At 44.1% G+C, this 23,262-nt stretch overlaps 1 protein-coding gene across 1 annotated transcript; it reads right to left on the bottom strand.

Moving 5' to 3' along the window:
* Window positions 1–729: 729 nt before the first annotated feature.
* On the bottom strand, window positions 730–22,594 carry Plin2 (perilipin 2). The gene is made up of 9 exons (XM_085839194.1): window positions 22,479–22,594; window positions 21,188–21,242; window positions 20,908–21,103; window positions 17,446–17,528; window positions 14,954–15,233; window positions 13,344–13,525; window positions 11,868–12,002; window positions 10,375–10,665; window positions 730–1,809 (listed from the first exon to the last, which is right to left on the bottom strand). The coding sequence occupies exons 2-9, from the start codon at window positions 21,215–21,217 to the stop codon at window positions 1,729–1,731; spliced, it is 1,278 nt and encodes a 425-aa protein (XP_085695320.1). The 5' UTR covers window positions 21,218–21,242; window positions 22,479–22,594; the 3' UTR covers window positions 730–1,728.
* Window positions 22,595–23,262: the final 668 nt, after the last annotated feature.

The raw sequence follows: 23,262 nt of genomic DNA, 5'->3' as shown, positions 1-23,262 counted from the left end.
CTGGCCTGACCCCTGAATCTGCAGCACATGGAAGCCCACAGGAGGATCAGATATTCAAGATCATCTTCAGCTAACTGCTGAGTTCTCAAATCCAAAGCTAATCTGTTTCACACAGTGAGTTTTAGGCCAACCTGGGCTACATAGTAAGACCTTTTCTCCAAAGCTGAGTTTGAGCCAGGCATCATGGCCTATACCTTTAATCCAGCACTGGGGAGGCAGAGCCAGGCAGTTATCTGTGAGTCCAAGGTTACCCTGGTCTACAAATGAGTCTGAAAATCTAGCAAGGGCTACATAGTAAACACTGTCTTTTAAAACAAAAGTAAAGGTTGGGTGTATTGGCTCATATATGTAATTATACAGTAAGTTTGAGGCCAGCCCGTGATACATGAGATTTCTGAGTTCAAGTACAGCCTGTTCTAAGTAGTGAGTTCCAGGACACCCAGGGCTACACAGGGAAATTCTGTTTCAAAAAACAAAAAAGCAAAACAAAAGAATGTCCTAAAAAACAGAAAATAGCCATGTTCAGTTAAAAAAAAAAAGACTCTCTGGTCCAATTTTATATTACCCAACTTCTATATTTTTATTACATATTTGTGTGTGTGTGTGTGTGTAGAGATCAGTTTGAGAAAGTCATTCCATCATGTGGGTTCTGTAAGACCCCCGAAGCTGGGCCTCCGCTCAAGTCCCAGGCAGGCACCCATTGACTCCAGAGAAAACCACACCTGATGCTAACTGCAAGAGGCTTTATTATCAGCTAGCTGAGGATGAATTCCTTTCACTGAGCAGGGCATGGGAGTTCGACCCTGAGTGGTAACAGTAGGGGGCTTTTAAAGGAAAAGTGAGGAATTGGGAGGAGTTGAGAGGAGAGTTGGCTACAGCTCCTCTCTGGCGAGGGGTGGGGGAGTGAGCTGTCGCTCCTCTCCAGCATCTATCTCCGTGTCCTTGGCACAGGGAGCCAATCAAGTGCCTGGCTAGGTCTTCCTACAATTATCGCATCTATGGTTGTAAGGCACAGAAACAAAAAAGGCTTTTTGCTGGATATAAAGAACAAAGAGGGGCTGGCGAGATGGCTCAGTGGTTAAGAGCGCCGACTGCTCTTCCAAAGGTCCCGAGTTCAAATCCCAGCAACCACATGGTGGCTCACAACCATCTGTAACGAAATCTGATGCCCTTTTCTAGAGTATCTGAGGACAGCTACAGTGTGCTTACATATAATAAATAAATAAATCAAAAAAAAAATTTAAAAAAAAGAACAAAGAGCTTCTTTCTGGCTGTATCCCCAGAGATCAGGGAAAACAAGCTTGGGGGAATGTTTTAGGGGCTTTACCTTTCAGGGAGAAACGCTCTAAGTCGGGGTCTCACAGTTTGAAAGAGTCAAACTCAGACCATCAGGCTTGGCAGGAAGCACTTTTACCCATTAAGCCATCTCACAGGCCTACAGCCCAATATTATTATAAAGGCATTTCAGCAATTAAACATTAAAGAATTGTATAAAATGACACAGGATGCAGAACAAGTTCTCTTACAAAAGTTCACATCATTTACAACTAAGATCAAGCAGTCAAACAGGAGTAGATGAATGTTCACCAAAGACACAGGAATAAAACAGAGGCAACCATTAAAAAAAAGATATATATTACATTTTCAATAAAATAGAGTCTTTCCTTGTGTTAGTTGGGTGGTCTTTTGCCTTAAGAGGACAAGGCTGGGAGTGTGTGGTCATTGGGTTCAATCATCCACTTCCAACGGAATAATATCAGGAACTTCATCCATGTCAGATGTCGAGTCATCAGCAAGGAAATCAAACGTCTGTAAGAGAAGAAGCTCAGATGTTACCACACACGCCCTCTGCCTGGCGATGACTGCGGTCCAAAGAACAGGCAGTTAGTAAGTGAACATCAGATCCAAAGCAGCTCCTCAGGCCTCCATCCTTGAGTGCTGAGAACATAGACAGGTGCCGCCACACCACACGGAAACCTCCCTTTCCTAGTTCACTGCTAGAACAGACTCTATAAAATACTTTCTTGTTGTGCCAGGGGCTCATCTTTCATCCCAGCACTCTGGACGCAGAAGCAGACAGATCTCTGAAAGTTCAATCCAGCCTTGCTACTACATAGTGGGACACTCTCAAAAATGAGAGAGAGAGAATTTTGAGTTATTTTTCTTCTTTTTAAGTAATAATGTTTTGCTTTTGTAGGACTTGTCTAGGAATTGATATAGCAATTTCTTTTCTAATTTTGATATACAACACTCAGGAGGCAGAGGCCAAGACAATGGTAAGCTTAAAGCCAGATTGGGCTACATAACCCTGCCTCAAACAAAACTTTAAAGTAGTCATCTCAAGGGGCCAGGGGTGTAGCTCATTGGTAAGCTTGTGCTTAGCAAGCTCAAAGGCCCTGGGTTCCACCTCCAACACACAGGGAGGTAAAAAGGGAGCTGTGAAATACAGTAGTGTAGTCTGGATAGCTCCAGCCAAAAAGAAAATATTAGGGGAAAGCAAATGTCCTAACAGCCAAATCAACTAACAGCAACAACAAAATAAAACTACTCTCAAATAAAAGGGCAGAAATGAAGAAATGGATCAAGGAGCCATTGTTTTTTACCCTGTAGCATAAACAGACAAGATATTTTACATGAATGAGAAAAGTCTCTGTAGAGAATAATGGTGAGAGTTGGACTACATTGTGAACATATTTAGTGTTGCTGAGTTACATATCAAAATCATGGCTTGAATGAGGCATGTATGTGGCTCCCATCTGTAATCTCAGCATGTAGGAAGTGGAGCTAGAAGATCAGGAGTTGAAGATCAGCCTCAGTTACACAGCAAGTTCAAAGCCAGTCAAGATCTGAAAAACTAAAAAGCAAGCCGGCCAGAGTTACATTGAATCATAACAGAGAGAGCTACTTAGCAAATTCCTGTCTCAGAGTGATCAAAATATAAATGTTTGTGTGGCATGAGGGTGTGGGTATACATGTGCCCACACTTGAGCCCAAAGGTTGATTTTTTTTTTAAGATTTATTTATTTATTGCATACAAACACATTGTAGCTGTCTTCAGACACACCAGAAGAGGTCATCAGATCTCATTACATATGGTTCTGAGCCACCATGTGGTTGCTGGGATTTGAACTCAGGACCTCTGGAAGAGCAGTCAGTGCTCTTAATTGCTGAGCCATCTCTCCAGCCCCCAAAGGTTGATTTAATGTATCTTCCTCAAACACTCTTCACCTATTTTTTGAGGCAGAATCTCCCACTGAGCTTAGATGGTCTTGACTCCACTAGGCTGGCTGACCATGTGTCCCCAGGTTCTTTTTATTCCGCTGGGGTTTAGACCACACCCCAGCTCCAGGTTTAAATATGGGAGCCAGTGGTCCAAATTCAGCAGGCACTTGACCACTTGGGAAACAAGCACTTTACCAACTCAGCCATCTCCCCATCCCCAGCATGGTAAATGTGATGCTTGCTGTATTTTATTCCCTAACAATGTGGGGGAAATGAGGGGCATGGAAACCAGGAAAGTCTTCACTTATTCACCAGGCCCTCTTCTCTTTGTGTCCTTCACTGGACTTTTCCCTAAGAACCCAGGAGCTGAGAGATCTGTGCATCTGAGGTACAGTTCTCACTAATGTATCCCTTATGTTTCCCTTGATACAGTATTTTGCATTGTAGCTCTTCAGCAGAGTTCACTTTGCAAAGGTTTTTTCAACCTGAGAACCACAGAGCTCAGTAGTGTTACAGTAATTGATTCAGAGCATCAGCAGAAAAGCCAACTCTCATGGTAGCCTGTTGTAGGCTCAAAGATACACTTGCTTAGCTTCTTCCCTGAGCTATTGTTAGTGAATGTATATTTTAACATCTACCAAACCATTTGCATTAATACCCATTCATTTATATTTTCCCTCTTACTAAATCTATGTCATAACATAATATTTGTGTACATGCGGGTTTTTTTGTGACTCCATAGCCAATATTAGAATAGCCTCAAACTTGTGGCAGGTTCTCCTGTCTCAGCCTTAAAAAATCTTTGGATTGCAGCATGAGTCACCATGCCTGGTGCACTATATTTGCTTTTACTAAATTATAAGATAGAGCATGAAACTGTAACACAAAAGAGAGAAACAGGAGTTTTCTAGTTGCCAAACAAGGAAGCCAGCTGTGGTTTTTTCCTGCCAGAGAGTTAAGTCCTAAAATGGGAACTCTATATCTATATTATCTGTAACTGTATCTGTAACTGTATCTGTAACTGTATCTGTATCTGTATCTGTAACTGTATCTGTATCTGTATCTGTATCTGTAACTGTATTTGTAACTGTATCTGTAACTGTATCTGTATCTGTATCTGTAACTGTATCTGTAACTGTATCTGTAACTGTATCTGTAACTGTATCTGTATCTGTATCTGTAACTGTATCTGTAACTGTATCTGTATCTGTATCTGTAACTGTATCTGTAACTGTATCTGTAACTGTATCTGTAACTGTATCTGTAACTGTATCTGTAACTGTATCTGTAACTGTATCTGTATCTGTATCTGTATCTGTATCTGTATCTGTATCTGTATCTGTATCTGTATCTATCTGTATCTGTATCTGTATCTGCACTTTGACATCAGTAAGACATAGGACCAAGTCCCCACTATACTTCTTAGTTCTTTTCAACCTCTTTCTTCATTGAAGTATCCAACTTACCAGGTGAAGAATAAAGATGGTGTGCGCTCACTTGTGAAAGGGCATCAGTGAACACTAGTGACCTACATACCAATCCTTTGGAGAATGTTGGAGGTTCCACTTGCAGAGCTCTAATCCCTAAAACCAACAACCCATCCACCTTCACCAACACCACCCCCTCCACCAACCCACACGCATGCACCATGTCCCCCCCCCACTTACTTAAGGCCTTAGGATGGTTTAGGAGGGCCATATGAACAACTCACCTTCCATATAACCCCATTAATTCAGTGTCAAGTTCCTTTACACTATTAGGCTGTCTCCATAGTCAACCTGTGTGCTATGAAGGAAATGGGAGTGGGAAGGGGCAGCTAAAAGTAGCCATGGTCTACCATGTATGGTGAGCTTAAGTCCTAAGTTGGTGATCTTCCCCACCACTTTCTCGGGGCTTTGGGCAATGCTTCACACTCATTTCCCAGAATTAGAAAAGAAATGCTTGCTTTGTTGACATGAACAAGCAGTTACATACTGCTAAAGCAGGCCTGTAAGAAGTGTTTTGCTGAAAAGATGCCTATCAGGCAAGGATGGAGGGTGGAGTCAGTATGGCCTGCACAGTGCGGCACCAATGAGGTAGCCATAGACCCTCCCCGAGGACAGAAAGCCAGCTGTTCTTTCTGTCATGAAAACCAGAATATCCTGAGCCAGAGATACCATGGATTTTATTCAGGCTATTCATCACGCAACCCCTAGGGGGCACCATTCACACGATACATGTCATGAATTCACACAGTATGGCAAATTTCCACAAGATGCCACTAAACACTTTGAGGTCTTTTTTCCTCCTTTTCATAAAGCATAGTCAGTGATTGGCCCTGGGTCCCGGATAATGTAAGAGGCAACTACAGGAATAGAAAGGCTATCCGTAGGGATTTAAACTGCTGGTAAATGTGCACTCGCAGTGCCGACTGTGAGCCTGAGAATGTGCTTGCGTCCCAGAGGGCCTGGAGCATCTAGGTAAGTTTCGTTTGCTTTCCCTATACTGAACAGGTAGAAACAGCCGAATGGGCTGTTCTGAATGGGCCACACCGAGCTGCCTGCACTCACTTGCCCTCAGTGGGATGCTCTGGAGAGCAATGCAGTGGTTTGCTCTTGACTTAATGAGTCCGAGGAAGTTAGCATTCTCAGAATAGGTGCAGGTTACAACGATTGTTATTATCTATTGTCAACCACCTAATCAATGTCCACACCTCTGCATCTGATTCACCTAATCAATGTCCACTCCTCTGTATCTGATTCATTTGAGCATTTTGTTTTGCTCTGTTCTTCCCTATGCTAGGCACCAAAGCCATGATCTTGCACATATCAGACAAACACATTATCACTAAAGCTGCCTCTCCAGCTCCAAAGATCCCTCTTGATTCCCTATACTGCTCTGAATCAACAGCCCATCTTTGTTTTTTTTTTAATATTTTATTTTATTATTTGAATCTAAATCTCATAATGTCAAATAATCTAGCCTTCAACTCATCTTCTAGACCAGGCCTGCTCTGATCTGCCTCAGAATCATGAGTTGCTGGGACTGAGATATGCACCATTAGGTCCTGTGTCAAGGAACTCCTAAAAATAAAATATTTTATAAAGCCTACACTAAGGGTCTTGGTTTTAGTAAAGGATTATAGATAAGTCTGTTACCTATATACATACTATAAACTCACTCTATGTTTTGTTTCAGATTAATCTTCCTATTTGCTTCCTAATTCCTTCGGCTTTCTAAAGGGCTGGAGAGATGGCTCAGTGGTTAGGAGCACTGATGGTTCTTTCACAGGTCCTGAGTTCAGTTCCTAGCAACCACATGGTAGCTCACAACCATCTGTAATGGGGTCTGATGCCCTCTTCTGGTGTGTCTGAAGACAGCTACAGTGCACTCACATACATAAAATAAATAAACAAATATTTTTAAAAACATCAAAAACATAATTTAAATGGTAACCATTTTCTGATCAACATTTATCAAAAATGACATCATTGATATTTACACACAAGCCATGTGAGCTTGCCATCCTTCGGTAAAATGTCAATTAACACAGTCCATCACTTTTCTCACCTTTAACTTCTAGGAGCTGTTAGACCTTTTCTTCCCCACTTACAGGAAATACCATCTAAGTCAGTATTTTCTTTCACTCTGATCAACTTGTTGCTCTGGAATTCCTATACCTTCCTAGGCTAAAGTGTTATACATAGCAAGTTAGTTTTGTAGTAAAGACAATTTAAGAATTAGTATCCTGGGGGCTGCAGAGATGGCTCAGCAGTTAAGGGCACTGACTGCTCTTCCAAAGGTCCTGAGTTCAATTCCCAGCAACTACATGGTGGCTCAAAACCATCTGTAATGAGATCTGATGCCCTCTTCTGGTCTGAAGACAGCTACAGTGTACTCATATATAAATAAATCTTTTTTTAAAGAAAGAATTAGTATCCTTGACAGGCAGTGGTAGCACATGTCTTTCATCCCAGCATTTAGGAGGCAATTGGGTCTCTGCATTTAAGGCCAGTCTGGTCTACAAAGTGAGTTCCAGGACAGTTTGATTTCTAAAAAATGAGAAAACTAAGAAGACTGATGGACAGCACTTCACAACCTCTTGAGTTTGTTTGCCGGCTGGCTGACTGGATGGATGAGATAACAGAGCCTCCTCTTTCATAGCTCCCAGAAACACCAGCTCAGGGATGACACCATCCAGTGAGCTGGGTCGGATGGATGGATGGATGGATGGATGGATGACTGACTGACTTGACTGACCTGCTGGCCGGCTCAACACACCAGAGCTTACACAGTTATTATTTACTAACCTACCATGGTAAGTAAGAAACCATGTTAGGAAATCCATTAAAACTAATTTTCTGTCAGATTATGCCACAATGAAGCTGCAAGATTTGAAGACACCAAACACTGAAAAGACAATGAGAAGCATGCTTGTATAAGTTCTCTAAACAAAGACACGGACAGGCAAAACCACGACCAGTGTTCACAGGTCGTGACAGGCAGCAAGGGCTTCATCTAAAACAGACTTGCATTGTTGTCTGGCTTTATAGTTGTTTTGTGTATCCTTGGCTGCCTGTTGTTTTGTATACCAGGCTGACCTCGAACTCAGAGATCTGCCTGCCTCTGCTTCTCAAGTGCAGGAACTAAAGGCAGAAGAAGAAGCCACCATACACACCTCTAGTCTGTATTCTGTTGCTAAGGAAGAAATGTCAAACCTGTCTCCTCTTCATAATCTATTTAATTAGCATTGAAACTCTTGTAATGGAGAAACACAAGAGACTTTTTAGAATTGAGTAGGCAGCATTGTGACGCATGCCTATAATTTCAGTCCTCAGGAGACTGAAGGCAGCCAGAGCTGTGTAGCAAGACCAGTCTCCACAAGAAAAAGCATGTATGTACTTATTGCATGTGAATGCTCCAAGCCAGATGTAGTAACAAGAGTCCCTCTACTCTGAAGGCTTGTCAGGAGGATTGCTTGAGTTCAGGAGTTAGGCCAGCTTGGGTGACACAGTAAGTCCCCATCTCAAAAGCAAAAATCAAGGGGCCAGTGAGATGGCTCAGAGAGTCAAGGCACTTGCTGCCAAGCCTGACGAACTGAGTTTGAGGGGGGAAACCACATGTTTAGGAGAAAATGGATTCCCACAAATTGTCCTCTGCTCCACACCCATAATGGTCCCCATATGCCTACTATTAACATTTTTATACCCTCAAATACAAATATTTCCATCAATTGAAATAAACTCCCCACATACTTTTGAGGCACAGAATGGAAGGATAATTACAGAATTGAACTAAGAAAAACAATGAAGAAGCAGAGACCCATGAATAATGTACCTTTCCTGAAACCAGAAGATCTGTAAGTGTCCCAGCCTCCGCAAGGACACAGGTGAAGTTAAATGTTCACCCTTGTTTTGGGTGTGTCTATGTGTGTTTGGTTTTGGTGATTAGGGGTTTGTTTGTTTGTGTTTTTGTTTAGGTTTTCGTATTTATATGTCTGTTTGTTTCAAGACAGGATTTCTCTGTGTAGCCCTGACTGTTCTGGGAACACACTCTGTTGGCTAGACTAGCCTCGAACCCACAGATCTGCCTGCCTCTGCCTCCCAAGTGCTGGGATTAAAGAAGTGTCCCACCATCATCTGGCTACTCTTTCTTCTTTTCATGGAAAGTCACCAGCTAGGGCTGAGATAACCTTCTTAGAGTTTAGTGAAGGGCAGTCCTGCTCACTTAACATAATAGGCAGAGCCTATGGCTGTAGAATTTGCTTTCTTTTAAAAAACATTCTATTTTTAAAATATCTTTTTTTACTTTATGCATAGAGTATTTTGCTTGATTGTGCATTTGTGTACCATGTGCATACAATGACCACAGTTGGCAGAAGAGGGCATGGAATTCCCTGGGACTGGACTACAAGCACCTGTGAGCCTTCATGCAGGTGCTAAGTATGGAACCCAGAAGGCCCTCTGCAAGAACAACTAGTGTCCTTAACCAGTGAGACCTCTGGAGCCCCTGAAATTGGGTGTCTTTTGTTTTGTTTTGTTTTATTTTGTTTTTGAGATAGAGTTCCATGTAGTTCTGGCTGTCTCTGGACTCACTATATAGCCACAGATAACCTTGAACTTCTGATCTTCCTGCTGGCACCTCCAAAATGCTAGATCCCAGGAGTGTTCACACCGAGCTTCTGAGGTGTTAGGGATTGAGCCCAGGGTTTAATGCATGCAGGGAAGCACTTTACCTACTGAACTACAGCCCTAGAGCTCATTGGCATTTTTGGACTTTGATAAGGCTGCAGCTTTGTGATAAGGAGACTCCTGTATCCTAAAGGACAGGCCCCCCTTAAAGGGACTAGAAGCTTGGTGACCATTGGCAGGTTCCTTAGACTTATTTCTGTTTTCCTATGGTCACCCACCTCACCAATGACTGCAGTTGTTTTCTCACTCAGAAAGCGCACAGCCAGTTATCCAGGCAAAGTGCACTGAGCAATCTCACTTGTGACTTACTTTTCAACTGGGCTCTTGCTCCCCAGCAGGTCAACTGGAACTCATGTATGTGCTTAATAATGTCATGCAGATCACGCAGGTCAATAAAAGCAACACACAAAGCACACGTAACGACGTAAACGTGCTCTACCCGGTTATGAATGATATTGGGTCCAAAGGTTGGTATTTCTTCACAGGGAAGGAAACACCTCAGCTCAAGCTGCCCAAGCACATGCCTTGAGAGAAACAGAGATGAAGCCTGCTCAGACCACACAGAAGCAGAGGCCACATGAATGAATCTTTATTCGGTCCAGACAGACGTTTACAGCCAATAACAATACAAAGGCCACAGACAAGACTGTAAGTGCATCTGAGCTTTTAGGTTCCGAGAGGTCCTCACAAGACTAACACAGGCCACTCACCAGCCAGGTAAAAGAACTCCTGTGCCAAGGCCAGCTGGGGCAAGACCATAACTGAGCTATGAGTGACCATAATGAGGCCCTTGGTTCTAAGAAGTTGCTTTTCTAAGTTAAAGCCATCTACCAGGTTAATTTCAATACAGCAAAAGGGGTCACCTGGCCAGCAACACCATGCACTGGTGACAAGGAGGGGTTTACTGAGCTTTGACCTCAGGCTCCTGGACCTTGAGGCTGGCCTTGTCCACCTCGGTAGACTGAGGATAAAAGGGACCTACCAGCCAGTTGAGAGGCGTGTTGTTAACAAAGTAATCCATAACTTCATCTAAGGATTCCTTCATTTTCTGCAGCTGCCCCTTGCTAGATGTGAGGACGCCATCGGACACTTCCTTAAAGGAGGCAGCATTGCGGAACACGGAGTAGATGTCGCCTGCCATCACCCCCAAGTGTTTGGCCTGATCTTGAATGTTCTGTGGTAACCCTTGGGCATTGACCAGGACAGTCTGGCATGTAGTCTGGAGCTGCTGGGTCAGGTTGCGGGCGATAGCCAGAGTACGTGACTCAATGTGCTAAAAATAAAACAAATTCAAGAATTAGAGGTGGATCAGAAGGCGGTGTGTATGATTGAGCCCAGTTACAGTCAGTATGTTGGCTATGTATCCATACAGATATCTTCTGACTCCTAAGTGCTTGCTTGTTTTTCCCAGAGAGGAATGCTCTGGCATTGAGCTAACCCCCACCAACCAATGCTTTGACTTTTTAGTAACAATGCCGTATGAAGCAGCACTAATCGTATTTCACAGCTAGGAACATACGCTTAGAGTTTAACCTGCCCAATAACAGCTGCAAAGCAGCTGAGTAGGAGATTTGAACTCCCGTCTGTAAAGGTCATCCTCTTAAACTGAAGAACAGCAAGCCGGACAGAGCAGACATTCAAGACTTGTGGTTGTTGGTTTAATTTATTCTACTCTCAAACAGGAAGATACAGTATGAGCAGCTGACGCTGATTTCAGAGGTTCACTACCCCTGGGGACACAGAGAGGACCATTCTGTATGATCACACTGAGCTAGTTCTAGAACACTAGCCCCTGTTGGCTCTTGCCCTAGTTTACTAACCGTCCGTCCTCAACTGTGTCCTGATCTCTTCCACCAGAAGCCACCCGACTCACCCATTTGAAGGCAGGTACTATGCACCACCGAGCTACATCACCAACTCTCTCCTCAGTTTTTTTTTTTTAATATTTATTTATTTTATGTATATGAATACACTGTAGCTGTCATCAGACACACCAGAAGAGGGCACCAGACCCCATTACAGATGGTTGTGAGCCACCAGGTGGTTGCTGGGAATTAAACTCAGCACCTGTAGAAGAGCCGTCAGTGCTCTTAACCACTTAGCCACCTCTCTGGCCCCCTCTCCTCATTTTTAAAAATAATATTTAAACTACCTTTACTGTGTGCACTTAAGCAGAGGTCAAAGGAGACCCTGAGGGAGTTGGTTCTCTCCTTCTAGCTGTGGGTCCCAGGTGCCTTTAACTGTGTAGCCATTTCACCAGCCCCTCTCTAATTTTTATTTGAAGGTAAGTCCAGGCTCGCCTTGATCCTGCTATCGTCCTGCCTTATCATCCCAAGTAACTGGTTCTTCATGTCTATGCCACCATCTTGGGCTGATATGAATATACTCTGAGAGGATTCATAAGGGAACTGAAGCCAACAGTGTGGTAAGAACTTCTCCAGACACCTTAGTGAATGGCTCTGCCTGTCATCTTACCTCAACACAGTGGGACTCATCGGTGTCGTCATAGCCGACGCTTCTCTTCCACTCCACCCATGAGACATAGAGCTTATCCTGAGCACCCTGAATTTTCTGGTTGGCACTGTGCATATTCTTCCTGGCGAATTCAATCTGTAATGAAACGAACCAGGTGAACATGACCGTTCCTCGTGCTCCCTCGGCTTGCGGCTCCATGATGTACGCAGGCAACACAGAAACCACGGAGTTCAACAAGAGCTGCATATACTTATCGGCTTAGTGGTCAACCAAGTAGCAGCAGCTCTTTGCTGTTTCTGGGCAATTATTACATTGATGACATCAAACGTGTCTCCTGAGCTTAGGTGAGAGGTAATAGACTTTATATTTGCATGAAGGGTAAATGAGAATTAAAAGAAGAAAGGGACTTAGGGGGAAATGAAGGAGGCAGGCAGCCAGGCATGGTGGTGCATGCCTGTAATCCCAGGATTGGGGATGGGCAGAGGCAAGAGAATTGCTACAAGTTTGAAGCTAGCTTTGTCTATGTTTCAAGTTCTGGGTCAGCCTGAACTACACAGCAAGACCTTGTCTCAAAAACAACCAAACAAAAAAGGAGGAAAAGAATTCAGCCTTCCTCTTCCCCATTACCAGCTACCTGTTCTTCCTAGAAGAAACTGCCCTGGAGTACGGTACATGCCATTCTTCACCTTGGCATTCTTTAATGGCAGTACAATAATCTATTGTGACATAATGCACAAACCTGCCCTACTTGCTGTGCACTGTTTCCATCTCTTGCAACTATAAAAGAAATATTTATAGGGCAAATATCTGATTTTTTTTGTTGTTTATTTATTTAGTTTTTTGGGAAAAAAGTCTTTGTCCTGGCTGCCATAGAACTTGCTAGTAGATCAGGCCGGCCTCAAACTCACAGATATCCCAAAAACATTTACCTCTCCTTCCCCGAGTGCTGGGATTAAAGAATATTCTTTTTTATTTTTTATTTTTCTTTTAAAGACTTATTTATTTTTATGTTATCTGTATGAGTGTATGTCTACATGTATGTATATGCACATTGTGCATGCCTGGTGCTCTCAGAAGCCAGCAGAGGGTGTTAGATCCCCTGGCACTAGAGTTACAGGTGGATTGAGCTGCTGTGTGTGTGCTGGTAACCCATCTGGGTCCTCTGCAGGTGCAACAAGTGTGCTTAACTGCCCAGCCCTCTCTCCAGCCCACAGAAGTTGCTCTTCTCAGGGTTGGGGTCCCGCAGAAGTTCACAACAGGAACCCATCTCTGGATCATTGAAAACAGCACTACACTCTGCTCATGCCACAGGACAGGGAGGTGGCTGAACACAATGCCCAGCAGGTCTACTTTTATTTCCTTGTCTAGAATCATCTGCACACTTGCTGTGGTTCCAAGGGGCCATTCACACAGTACTGAAAGTCTTAAGTGTCATAATTATATCTATGCTTGTTCTTAAAATGAACGGGTGCTCACCAGGTGGACAGTAGAGTGGAGCTGAGAAATGGTCTCCTGGCTCTTTTGTTTGGCCTCTTTAACCCTGCTGAGAGCCTGGTGATAAGCCCGAGAGCAGAGCTTGGTGGACAGGGACTCCAGCCGTTCATAGTTGCTCGGCTTCTGAACCATATCAAATCCTTCCACCTTTTTTGCTTCCATCTCTGACAATAAAGGAAAAAGAGAAAGAAAAAGAGAAAAATAAGCAAAGGTGGTCCTTTGTTTAGGATTCCACAGTTGGAATTCAAAGAAAGATGTCTTCATGTCCTAAGACTGTTCATGCCCACTGTTGGGTTGATCAACCTGAAGTGAGCACACACACACACACATACACACACACACCACACATTTACATGTGCTTCTTGCCACCTGCATACACTTCTTAGCAGCGTGGACCCTGGCACATAGGACAAGCAGTAATGGTAATTAAGTACCACTATGGCTGGTCTCAAACTTGCTATACAATCAAAAATGATTTGAAGCATTTAAAACTATTTTTTTAAGATGTACGTATTAGGTATACAGTGTTCTGCCTGCATATATGCCTGCACACCAGAAGAGGACACCAGATCTCATTACAGATGGTTGCAAGCTACCATGTGGATGCTGGGAATTGAACTCAGGACCTCTGGAAAAAGCAGCCTGTATTCTTAACCTCTGAGCCATCTCTCTATCCCTTAGAACTATTTTTTAAAGATTTACATATTTTTATTCTGTGCATGTGAGTGTTTTTCATGCAAGTACATCTGTGCATCACATGCACATGTAGTGGAACTATAGTTCCAGACAGTTGTAAGTAGCCATGTGGATCCTGGGAATTGAACCCAAGTTCTTCCACTGAGCCATCTCTCTAGTCCCTTCCTTTAAATTCTTGATTCTCCACCTGGTCTGATCCTCTAGTGTTGGGATTACATGATTTTTTTTTTTTTTGAAAAGATGTGTTCACTATGCAACCCTGGATGGTCCAGAACTTACTATGTACAAACCTGTAATTCCAGCACTTAGGAGATAGAGACAAGAAGATCAGGAGTTCAAAGCTAGCATCATGTACCTAGTGAGTCTGAGGTCAACGTAGGCTATCTAAGGCTCTGTCTCAGTAAAAAATAAATAAATAAAGGAGAAAGAGTGTGGTACTCGGGAGGTAGGGACACAAGAAGCAAAGTTATCCTCAGCAACATAGTGAGTTGAAGACTACCCTGAGTTATGTAAGATCCTTAAAAAAGAGTTAGAAGGCCAGCAATACAGCTAAGTGGACAGAGGCACCTGCCACTAAGCCTGATGACCCCAGCACTCACACCGTAATTGTATGAGTGAGAATGTCCCTCAGGGGCACACCACACACACAAAAAAAATGTAATTTGGTTAATTAATTAATTAACTAAAGGTTAATGGTAGCTTTTGGTTGGGCATGGTGGTACACACTTATCCTTGTACTCAAGAGGAAGAAACAGATGGATCTCTGGGAGTTTCAGGCCAACCTAGTCTGCTTTTCAAGTAGCAGGCCAGCCAGAGACACATAGTGAGACCTGTCTCTAAATAAATGAATAATCTTTTTTAAAAGGACTCAAACATAAACATAAAGGCACCATTACCCAGCTCCTCCTGAGTGAGGGGGAAGTACTGGTCTACCAGCATCTCCGACTTGGTGATTGCATTATCCACTCCACTGTTCATGAACTGCACCATCCCCAAAACTGTATTGATGCTGCCATTGACAACAGACTTGGTCCTTTCCACGCTGCCAGTAACTGCTCCTTTGGTCTTATCCACCACCCCTGAGACTGTGCTGGCTACAGAATCCTTGGCTCCAGCCATGGTAGTCGTCACCACATCCTTCGCCCCAGTTATGGCACCTCTGGCATTGGCAACAATCTGTAAGCAAAGAAACAGACAAGCCGGCTTAGGAGAACTATGGGCGAATGTACACTCATGGTTTTACAAAGACTGCATACCTAAATATTCAACATGGACTGAGCATGCTCTTTTACTCTCAATCTTGGGCATACATAGCATTAAGACTTAATGAGGCTGAGTTTCTCCATCAGGTCACTCTGTCCTACCAGCCACTCCCAATGGACTGTTAGACGTATAAAAGAAATAAGCATGAGATTTATCAATTTGTTGAGACAAGTTGTTTGGTTTTTGTTGTTCTTATTTGAGACAGGATCTCAGGACATACTGCCCTTGCTGACCTGGAACTCACAGAGATCCACCCGCCTCTGCCTCCCCATGCTAGGATTAGTGGTGTGTGTCACCATAGCCTATCACATATAGTATTTTTCAAAACTACTGGGTGGGTGCTTCATGTCTCTAATCCCATCACTCAAGAGGCTAAGTAAGGCTGCAGTTCCAGTTCTGCTACACAAGGAAACCATGACCTAAAACCAAAATAAAACAAAAAGCCCTGGGTTCAATCAACAGCTTCTTGCCAAAGACTGATCTAGTAAACCTTTACAATGGTACATCTGCCTGTAGGCAAAAGGAGAGGGAGAAAAGAGCCACAGAAGAGGGGGAGAGGCTGGGAATGGAGCTCAGTTAGTAGAGCATTTAACACAAAACACGGGGTTTGAGAATGGCACCATAGAAAGTGGCCATGAGAGCCTACAAGCCTATAACACTAGGATTGGGAGGTAGAGGCAAGAGGACCAGAAGCCATCTGCAAATGGAATTCAAGTGCAGCCTAGGCTAAGAAACCTTGTCACTCAAAAACAAGAAAATTAAAAAAAAAAACAAAAAACAAGGGGAAAAAAACAACAAAAAGCAGAAATTTACTACCTAAAGGTGAGGTTATAGAACTTTAGATAGCTCATGCAGAAGTCACTTCATCCAGAAAGGAAACTGCAGACCAAGTTGAACTTGGCCCTCTAGGGACTGGCACATAGGTTTGTCTAGAGTAATGAGAAGAATCATAGGGGAGGAGAGAAGACAGCAAGAGATCCAGGGGAGGGTGGCACACAGCCACAAGGAACTCTAGCAACAAACACCTCAAAATCACCTCTTTTTTTTTTTTTCTTCGAGTCAGGGTTTCTCTGTGTAGCCCTGGCTGTCCTGGAACTCACTCTGTAGACCAGGCTGGCCTCGAACTCAGAAATCCACCTGCCTCTGCCTCCCAAGTGCTGGGATTAAAGGCATGCACCATCATGCCCGGCTTCAAAATCACTTCTTAATGTAATCTCAATTCATGAGGTTTTTAGTTTAATGCCCCAACCTAATTTCTATCTAGTTTGATACACCTAAATTGACTATTTCTGTTGTGGTATTGCAGATCAAAGTCGGTCTTATAAACACTAGGCAAGGAATGAGATGCAAGTTCATTGTATATAAACTATGCTGGGTATTATAAATATGTCACCAAAAAAATTTTTTTTTTTGAAAAAGGGTCTTATTGGGTAGACCAGGCTGGTCTTGAACTCACAGAGAACACCTTGTGTTCTAGAACCTAGAACCCTGGGATTCTCATCTGCATGACCATTTAAATATCCCAAATGGAAAATAATTCCTCAGGCAACATCAATGAAAGTTTTAGAGACACAGAAAACGTTCTAAAGGATATACAGTAATCTTGCTTATTTAAATGGTGAAAGGCACAACCCAATGTCCCCCTAACTGATATCCTTTTGTGCAATACTGTATTCTAACCAGAAGAGAAAATGTAGGGCATTCTCTGAACTTCACGGTCACTAAGATAGATAAGGCAATTGTTTTTGCCAGCACTGATTATCTGTCATGTAGGCATGTGGTTCCTATCATCAATGCCCAGCACTATCTCCCCCAGTTTGTATACACATCCAGCGCCATATGGAATCAGTTATTTCAGAGCAATTTCACAGCAGGAGCAGAGTTGCAAGCTGATAGAGACCAGCCTGCATTCTAACCCAAAGCAGTTAGTCCATCTCTGTTCCTGGGGCTCACCCCAACAGCAGCTTAGGAAGACGGGGAGTAGTCACTACTCCTTCAAAAATATACCCAGCTCCAGCTCCAGCTCGAGAGAAAGGTATGTGTGTGTTTATGACACACAGAGCCTGGGCTAAAGAAAACATGAAAACACCTCAAACAGCAAACCTCAACACTGTCCCAAGCTCACCTCGGACGTTGGCTGGTTCAGAATAGGCAGTCTTTCCTCCATCCTGTCTAGCCCCTTGCAGGCATAGGTATTGGCAACCGCAACTGCAGGAAACACAGACAGGAAAATGATCACTCACTGTAAGGACAGAATGAACACACGGATAATACCTCGGGTGTTTATTTAATCTTATAAGGAAAGTAGCCAGAATGCAGCCTTGTTTTTCTTAAAACCACAAAATCCACTTCCAGGTTTCTCTTGCTCTCCCAGAAAGAAATCTGGCAGGTTCCTGACAACGTTCTTTCAGTGAGAGGTAAATGAGAGGCTGTGTGGGAAAAGCAGCTAAGGAGGAAGGCCTCAGTGCTAGTGACAGGCAGGGTGAGGCAAGCGTCTACTGAAGCGTCACTCAGGAAATAAAGTCACCCACGCTGGGTTAATTCCTATTTATCTCAGTACATAGAGACACATACTGGGATCTCACCAGTGACAGGAGCACCCTGGATCTTCCTAACAAGGCTTAGGTTTCAGTCCGAGCTTCCCCCTTAAAGATCAAGAATCCACACCAAATTCATTAGCGAGTTCAAAGTGTTGGGATAGCTGTTTCTTAAATGGTCCTTATAATTCTAGATCATAATTTACCCTTTGGGGGGGTGATGCAAATGTTTGTTTAAAGCAGTTCATTTATGTTTTTGGAGAGATCTGGAGAGTCTAGTAGTTCCTCTAAAATTGAAGAAAAAACATTTGAATGTGTACGGTTGGGTGTTTTGCTTGCATGTATGTCTGTGTACCAAGTGTACAAGCCTGGTGTCTGTGGGAGACCAAAGAAGCCATTGGGTCCCCTGGAATTACAGATAGTTGTAAGGACCATGTGGGTGGTGGCAATCTCACCCGGGTTATTTGGAAGAGCAGCCAGTGCTCTTAACCCTCAGTCACCTCTCCAATCCCAAGTCCCTCTGAAACTTAAATGCAGTTATTAAAGATCCAGTAGTTCTAAGTACATACTAAAGAGACTGAAAATACTACGCCCAAAACTTGGGGTGAGCATATATATGTCCACAGAAGCACCATTCATCTCCTTCCTAAGGTAGACACAACCTAAATGTCCATCAGTTGATGAACGGATAAATTGTTGGGGCTGGAGAGACAGCTTGGTGGTTAAAAGTGTTTCAAGCACAAAAGCTTGAGAACCAGCATTCAGAGCCCCAGAATCCACAGAATGTGGACCACAAGTCCTCTGTAACCATGGCCTCTGCTTTAACTGAACATCTGAGGAGCAGCCTGGCTAGCCTGAGGAGCCATGGCAGTGAGCTCTGGCGTTTGATTGCAAGAATCTGCCTCAAAGAGTGATTCAGGGAGCTTCCTGGCATCAATCCAACACCTCCACATGCCTACACACAGAGAAACTCACAGACACACAGATACACACACACACACACTAAGAGGAGCACTGTCTAGCTAGTTTTTATGTCAACTTAACACAGCTAGAGACATCAGACAGGCGGGAATCTCAACAGAGAAACTGTCTCCAAAAGATAGCACAAACCAGTAGGGCATTTTCTTAATGAGTGATTGATGAGGGAGTGTCCAGCCCACTGTGGGTGGGGCCACCCCTGACTTGGTGGTCCTGGGGTCTATAAGCAAGCCGAGCAAGCCATGAGAATCAAGCCAGTAAGCAGCACTCTCCCATGGCCTGAGAGTCAGCTTCTGCCTCCAGGTTCCTACCAGTTTGAGTTCCTGTCTTGGCTTCCCTTAATGGACTAAGATTCAGAATATGTAAGCCAAATAAACCTTTTCCGCCTCCAATTGCTTTTGGATTTATGATGTCTCATCACAGCAATAGTAGCCCTAAGACAAATATGTTCTACCCACACCATGTGATAGTATTCCTCCATAAAAAGGAATTAAATACAGATCTAACATGAGCATCTGTGTGGCTATGAAGTACATACAATGCTGTGTCATGGAGAAATCCTGAAAACCTCTATGCTAAGTAAAAGAAGCCTGTTGCAGAAGATCTTATTTTATGACTCTGATTGTACCAAAGGCCAGAAATGATCTTATATAAAAATAGGTTAAAGAGCAACCTGAGGGGATGGAAGGAAGTGGGCCTGACTACTCATGAAAACAAGCTTGTTCTCACTGTTTGCAGTTCTGGGGATTGAATCCAGGGTCTCATACATGCCAGGAAAGCACCCTTCCAGTGAGATACAGCCATTTTTAACTTAAGTAGATTAACTGTACAATGCGTTTTCTTATCTCAATAATGTTAATATTAAAATTAAAAAGCTTTGAGGGAGCCGGGCGATGGTGGCGCACGCCTTTAATCCCAGCACTTGGGAGGCAGAGGCAGACGGATTTCTGAGTTCAAGACCAGCCTGGTCTACAAAGTGAGTTCCGGGACAGCCAGGACTACACAGAGAAACCCTGTCTCAAAAAACCAAAAAAAAAAAAAAAAAAAAAAAAAGCTTTGAGGGGGTTCAAAGGGAGGAAAAAAGAAAAATAAAATAAAATAAAAAGTTTTGGGCTAATAATGTAGATCAGCGAAGTTCTATCCCCAGTACTGTATAAACCAGGCACGTTGGTTTAGGTCTGTAATCCTAGCCATTTGAGAGGCTAAGCCAGGGGGATATCCCTGAGCTTGAGGACAAACTTACATAGTGAAGTTTACGGGTCAGGCCAGCATGAGCTACAATGTGCAACCTTGTCTCAAAAAGAAAAGTTTGGGCGGGGAGCTAATTCAGTGGTAAGGGAGCTGCTACCCAGCCTGAGGACCTGAATTAGACCTGGTATACTCTGAGCATTGCCATGGCATGCATCTACACACAAATGCATACACACATGCAGACACAAAATAAATACAAATGTAATCAAAAATTTGTTGTTTCGATCTGCGCACGCTGTATGAGAAAGCTAACACAGGAGACCCCTTGGATGATGCCTTTGTAATTTCAGTTATTAACACAAAGTGTTTTGGAAATTTACTTTTTCTTTTCTTTTTGGCTTGTTGTCTTAAGACACGTTCTCACGATATAGCTCTGACTAGCCTGGATTTTGTTAGGTAGACTAGAGAGGGCTTGAACTCAAAGATCTGCCTGCCTAATTGGACTAACGCTAACGGCATACACCCTCGAGTATAGGGTTGTTGTTGTTTGTTTTTCCTTTTTGAGACACTGTCTTATACAGCCCAGGCAGCCTGAAGTTCACTATGTAGTCATGGTGTGCCTTCAACTGACACCTCTTCACCTCCCTTCAAAGTGCTGGGGTGTGAGCACCACGCCTGGCTGGGAAGTTTCTATTAGAGTAAGAAGAATGAGCACCGTTATGGCTATGAAGCAGCCCATCCGTGTGAACGAAGGTCAGCAGACAGTTTCTGGATAGAGGAGGGACTGTGCTTCAGGAAGGCCTGGGGGTTTCCTGGTGTGACTTAGCACTCACCCTACCGAGTCCCTTGAGCTCAGTGTTGACAGCAGAATCTAAACTCACTTTGTGGCTCCAGCTTCTGGATGATGGGCAGGGCACTTGTCATAGCCGCAGAGGTCACGGTCTTCACGCCCTTCTCTGCCATCTCACACACGGATCTCAAATACGGGTACTGATCCTTTGTACTGACATAAGCGGAGGACACAAGGTCGTAGGTAGAGCTCACCAGGGGCAGGTTGGCCACTCTCATCACCACGCTCTGCAAACACGTTGGAGTGGATAGTAATGACTCAAATCACAAGAAAGGAAAAAGGACCAAGAAACGAATACTTAAAAATCATACCTGTTGCGGATCCACTGCTGCTGCTGCCATTTTTCCTCCTGGAGAAAAGAGACGCCTGGAGAGAAAAAGAAACTGATTTCAGAACACTGAGGACCAATTCCTGTCCCAACCTAGGCAGGCCCACAATTCTAGCATAGACAGTTTCAGTCCCCGTCCTCTCTCACCCCTCTAGTTCAGAGCCCTCTTCAAGACCAACAACCTGACTGGAGGCTCCTGGGCTGTTTACACACTTTCAATAGGAAAGTGTAGTCATTGACGTATGTCCTGTCTCTTAAATGGCACACTAGATATGCCTCTGAAATAAATGCCTGCTCTCAAAAATGCTAACCCAAAAGGCAGAAAATTCCATTTAAACAGAAGACATCTTAGCTTCCCCCAAACACCTGCCCTTGATTAGTCAATCGATTTACTTTTGTAGGCTTTCTGAGCTAGTATTTCTCTTTGTAACAGTCCTGGCTAGCCAGGCTGATCTCAAACTCACGAGACCTGCCTGCCTTTGCCTCCCAAGTGCTAGAATTAAAGATGGCCCTTGCTATACTTAGTCTCTGCCTGTCTAAAGCCCAGGCTGACCTCTTTACTCAACTTCACTAGTGCTGGGATTAGGTACAGGCCACCATGTCAGGCTCTCAGCATCAGGATTATCAAACTGATACTTGAGGGTGTTTACCATTCTTGTGAACAAGATTGAAACCAGCAGTGGCTGCCTTAATGCTGACTGAGCTCAAGAAAGTCGCTCCAGGGAACTGTACAATCTCCTATCCCCAGTGACCCACACCCACATGAAACTGCCTTCTGCCCAGCAACAGAACCTGTCTAGACTGCTCCGCCTCCAACCCAAAGTCCCAGTTCCTTTAGAAGAACTGTCCAGAAAGCAGAAGCTTCGAGCAGTATCTATACCAAGGAGCAGCCCATAAAATATCTCCTTCCATTTTCCAAGGGTGAGGTGGGGCTGAGGCAGAGGAGGAGCAAGAGTTTCAGCCCAGCTTGGACCTTGCGTGCTGCCTAGTGGGACACTAAAGGAAACCCAGACAATTCTCACTATGCACCTTATAAGTTCTTCTGTGAGGTGTTTCCCTTTAAATAAAGCCTCGACAGGACAAATGCAAGTTGCTCTACCACAGAGGGACTAGCAAAGAGAAAGGAAACCTCTAGAACAAAAGCGAGAGCTTTCCCAACCAGCCCGGGGCTGCTCCCTCCCCGCTCCTCCCCCACCGACCCATTGCTGCAGTTCTGAGCCCAGAGCAGGCAGAGCGGCAGCGGCCTGGGGGGCCAGATCTGGGGCAGGACCTACCGAACAGGAGTGCTGAAGAAAGAGCTAGTCTGCACGGTCCAGATCACCACACAGCAAGGCGGCCAGGACGACTGTTAAAATACCGCCTGGCTGCCCCGCCCAAGCCTCCGCGCCACGTGATAGCCCAGCTGCCTGGGGCCTCTGAACCCTGTTCTGGGCTGAACTGGGACTCCGGGGCCACTCACTGGAGATGTGGGGACCCAGCCTGGGCGTGGGAACCCCAACCTGGTGCCAGGAAATCAGGGGCCTCCTTGGTTTCCTGAGCCCAGTGCCCTGAGATCCCAGATCAGTACAAGAACAGCAGGAGCCAGCTGGGGTGAGGCCTTCTGCTGTCTGACTTAGGTCAGGGGTCCTGAAAGCTGCATTGCAAAGATGCAGGGCACCTTGGGGTTTTGGAAAATGCACACAAATTAACCAGAGTCTTCAGAAAAGACCACTTCAAAACTGGAAGTCCGGATTCTAACCTTTTCCTTTAACTCAAGAAAGTTACAAAGATGTGTGGAATTCCAACACCATAATGACCTGTAGGGACTTCTGGTTTACTGCTCTATGGATTTAAACAATTCATCCATGGGATGTGGTGGCTCTGGTCTGTAATCCCCAGACAGCACTAGGGAAATTGCGGCAGGAGGATTGTTGTGAGTTCTAGGCCAGAAAAATACCGTTCTCAAAGAGAGACAACTTATCAAAAGCTTCTAATTAAAAGGTTGATCTGAATTTCCACAAGCAAAGCTTGAGCCTCTCTTCTGTGTTTTCTTTAGTAAAACAATTCCAAATTGCTCCT

This window comes from Mus caroli, unplaced genomic scaffold (genome assembly GCF_978045245.1).
Source record: "Mus caroli unplaced genomic scaffold, Mus_caroli_1 scaffold_6, whole genome shotgun sequence".
NCBI lineage: Eukaryota > Metazoa > Chordata > Mammalia > Rodentia > Muridae > Mus > Mus caroli.
The sequence above is the reverse complement of the archived record's forward strand: the minus strand, read 5'-3'. Positions and strand labels throughout refer to the sequence as shown.

Coding starts and splice junctions, on each gene's coding strand:
- Plin2 (XM_085839194.1), bottom strand. CDS start 21,217: ATGGCAGCAGCAGCAGTGGATCCGCAACAG. Junction 15,234..17,445: donor TGAACCAGCCAACGTCCGAG/GTGAGCTTGGGA, acceptor CTTTGCTTACAG/ATTGTTGCCAATGCCAGAGG. Junction 12,003..13,343: donor TCCACTCTACTGTCCACCTG/GTGAGCACCCGT, acceptor GTTTCATTACAG/ATTGAATTCGCCAGGAAGAA.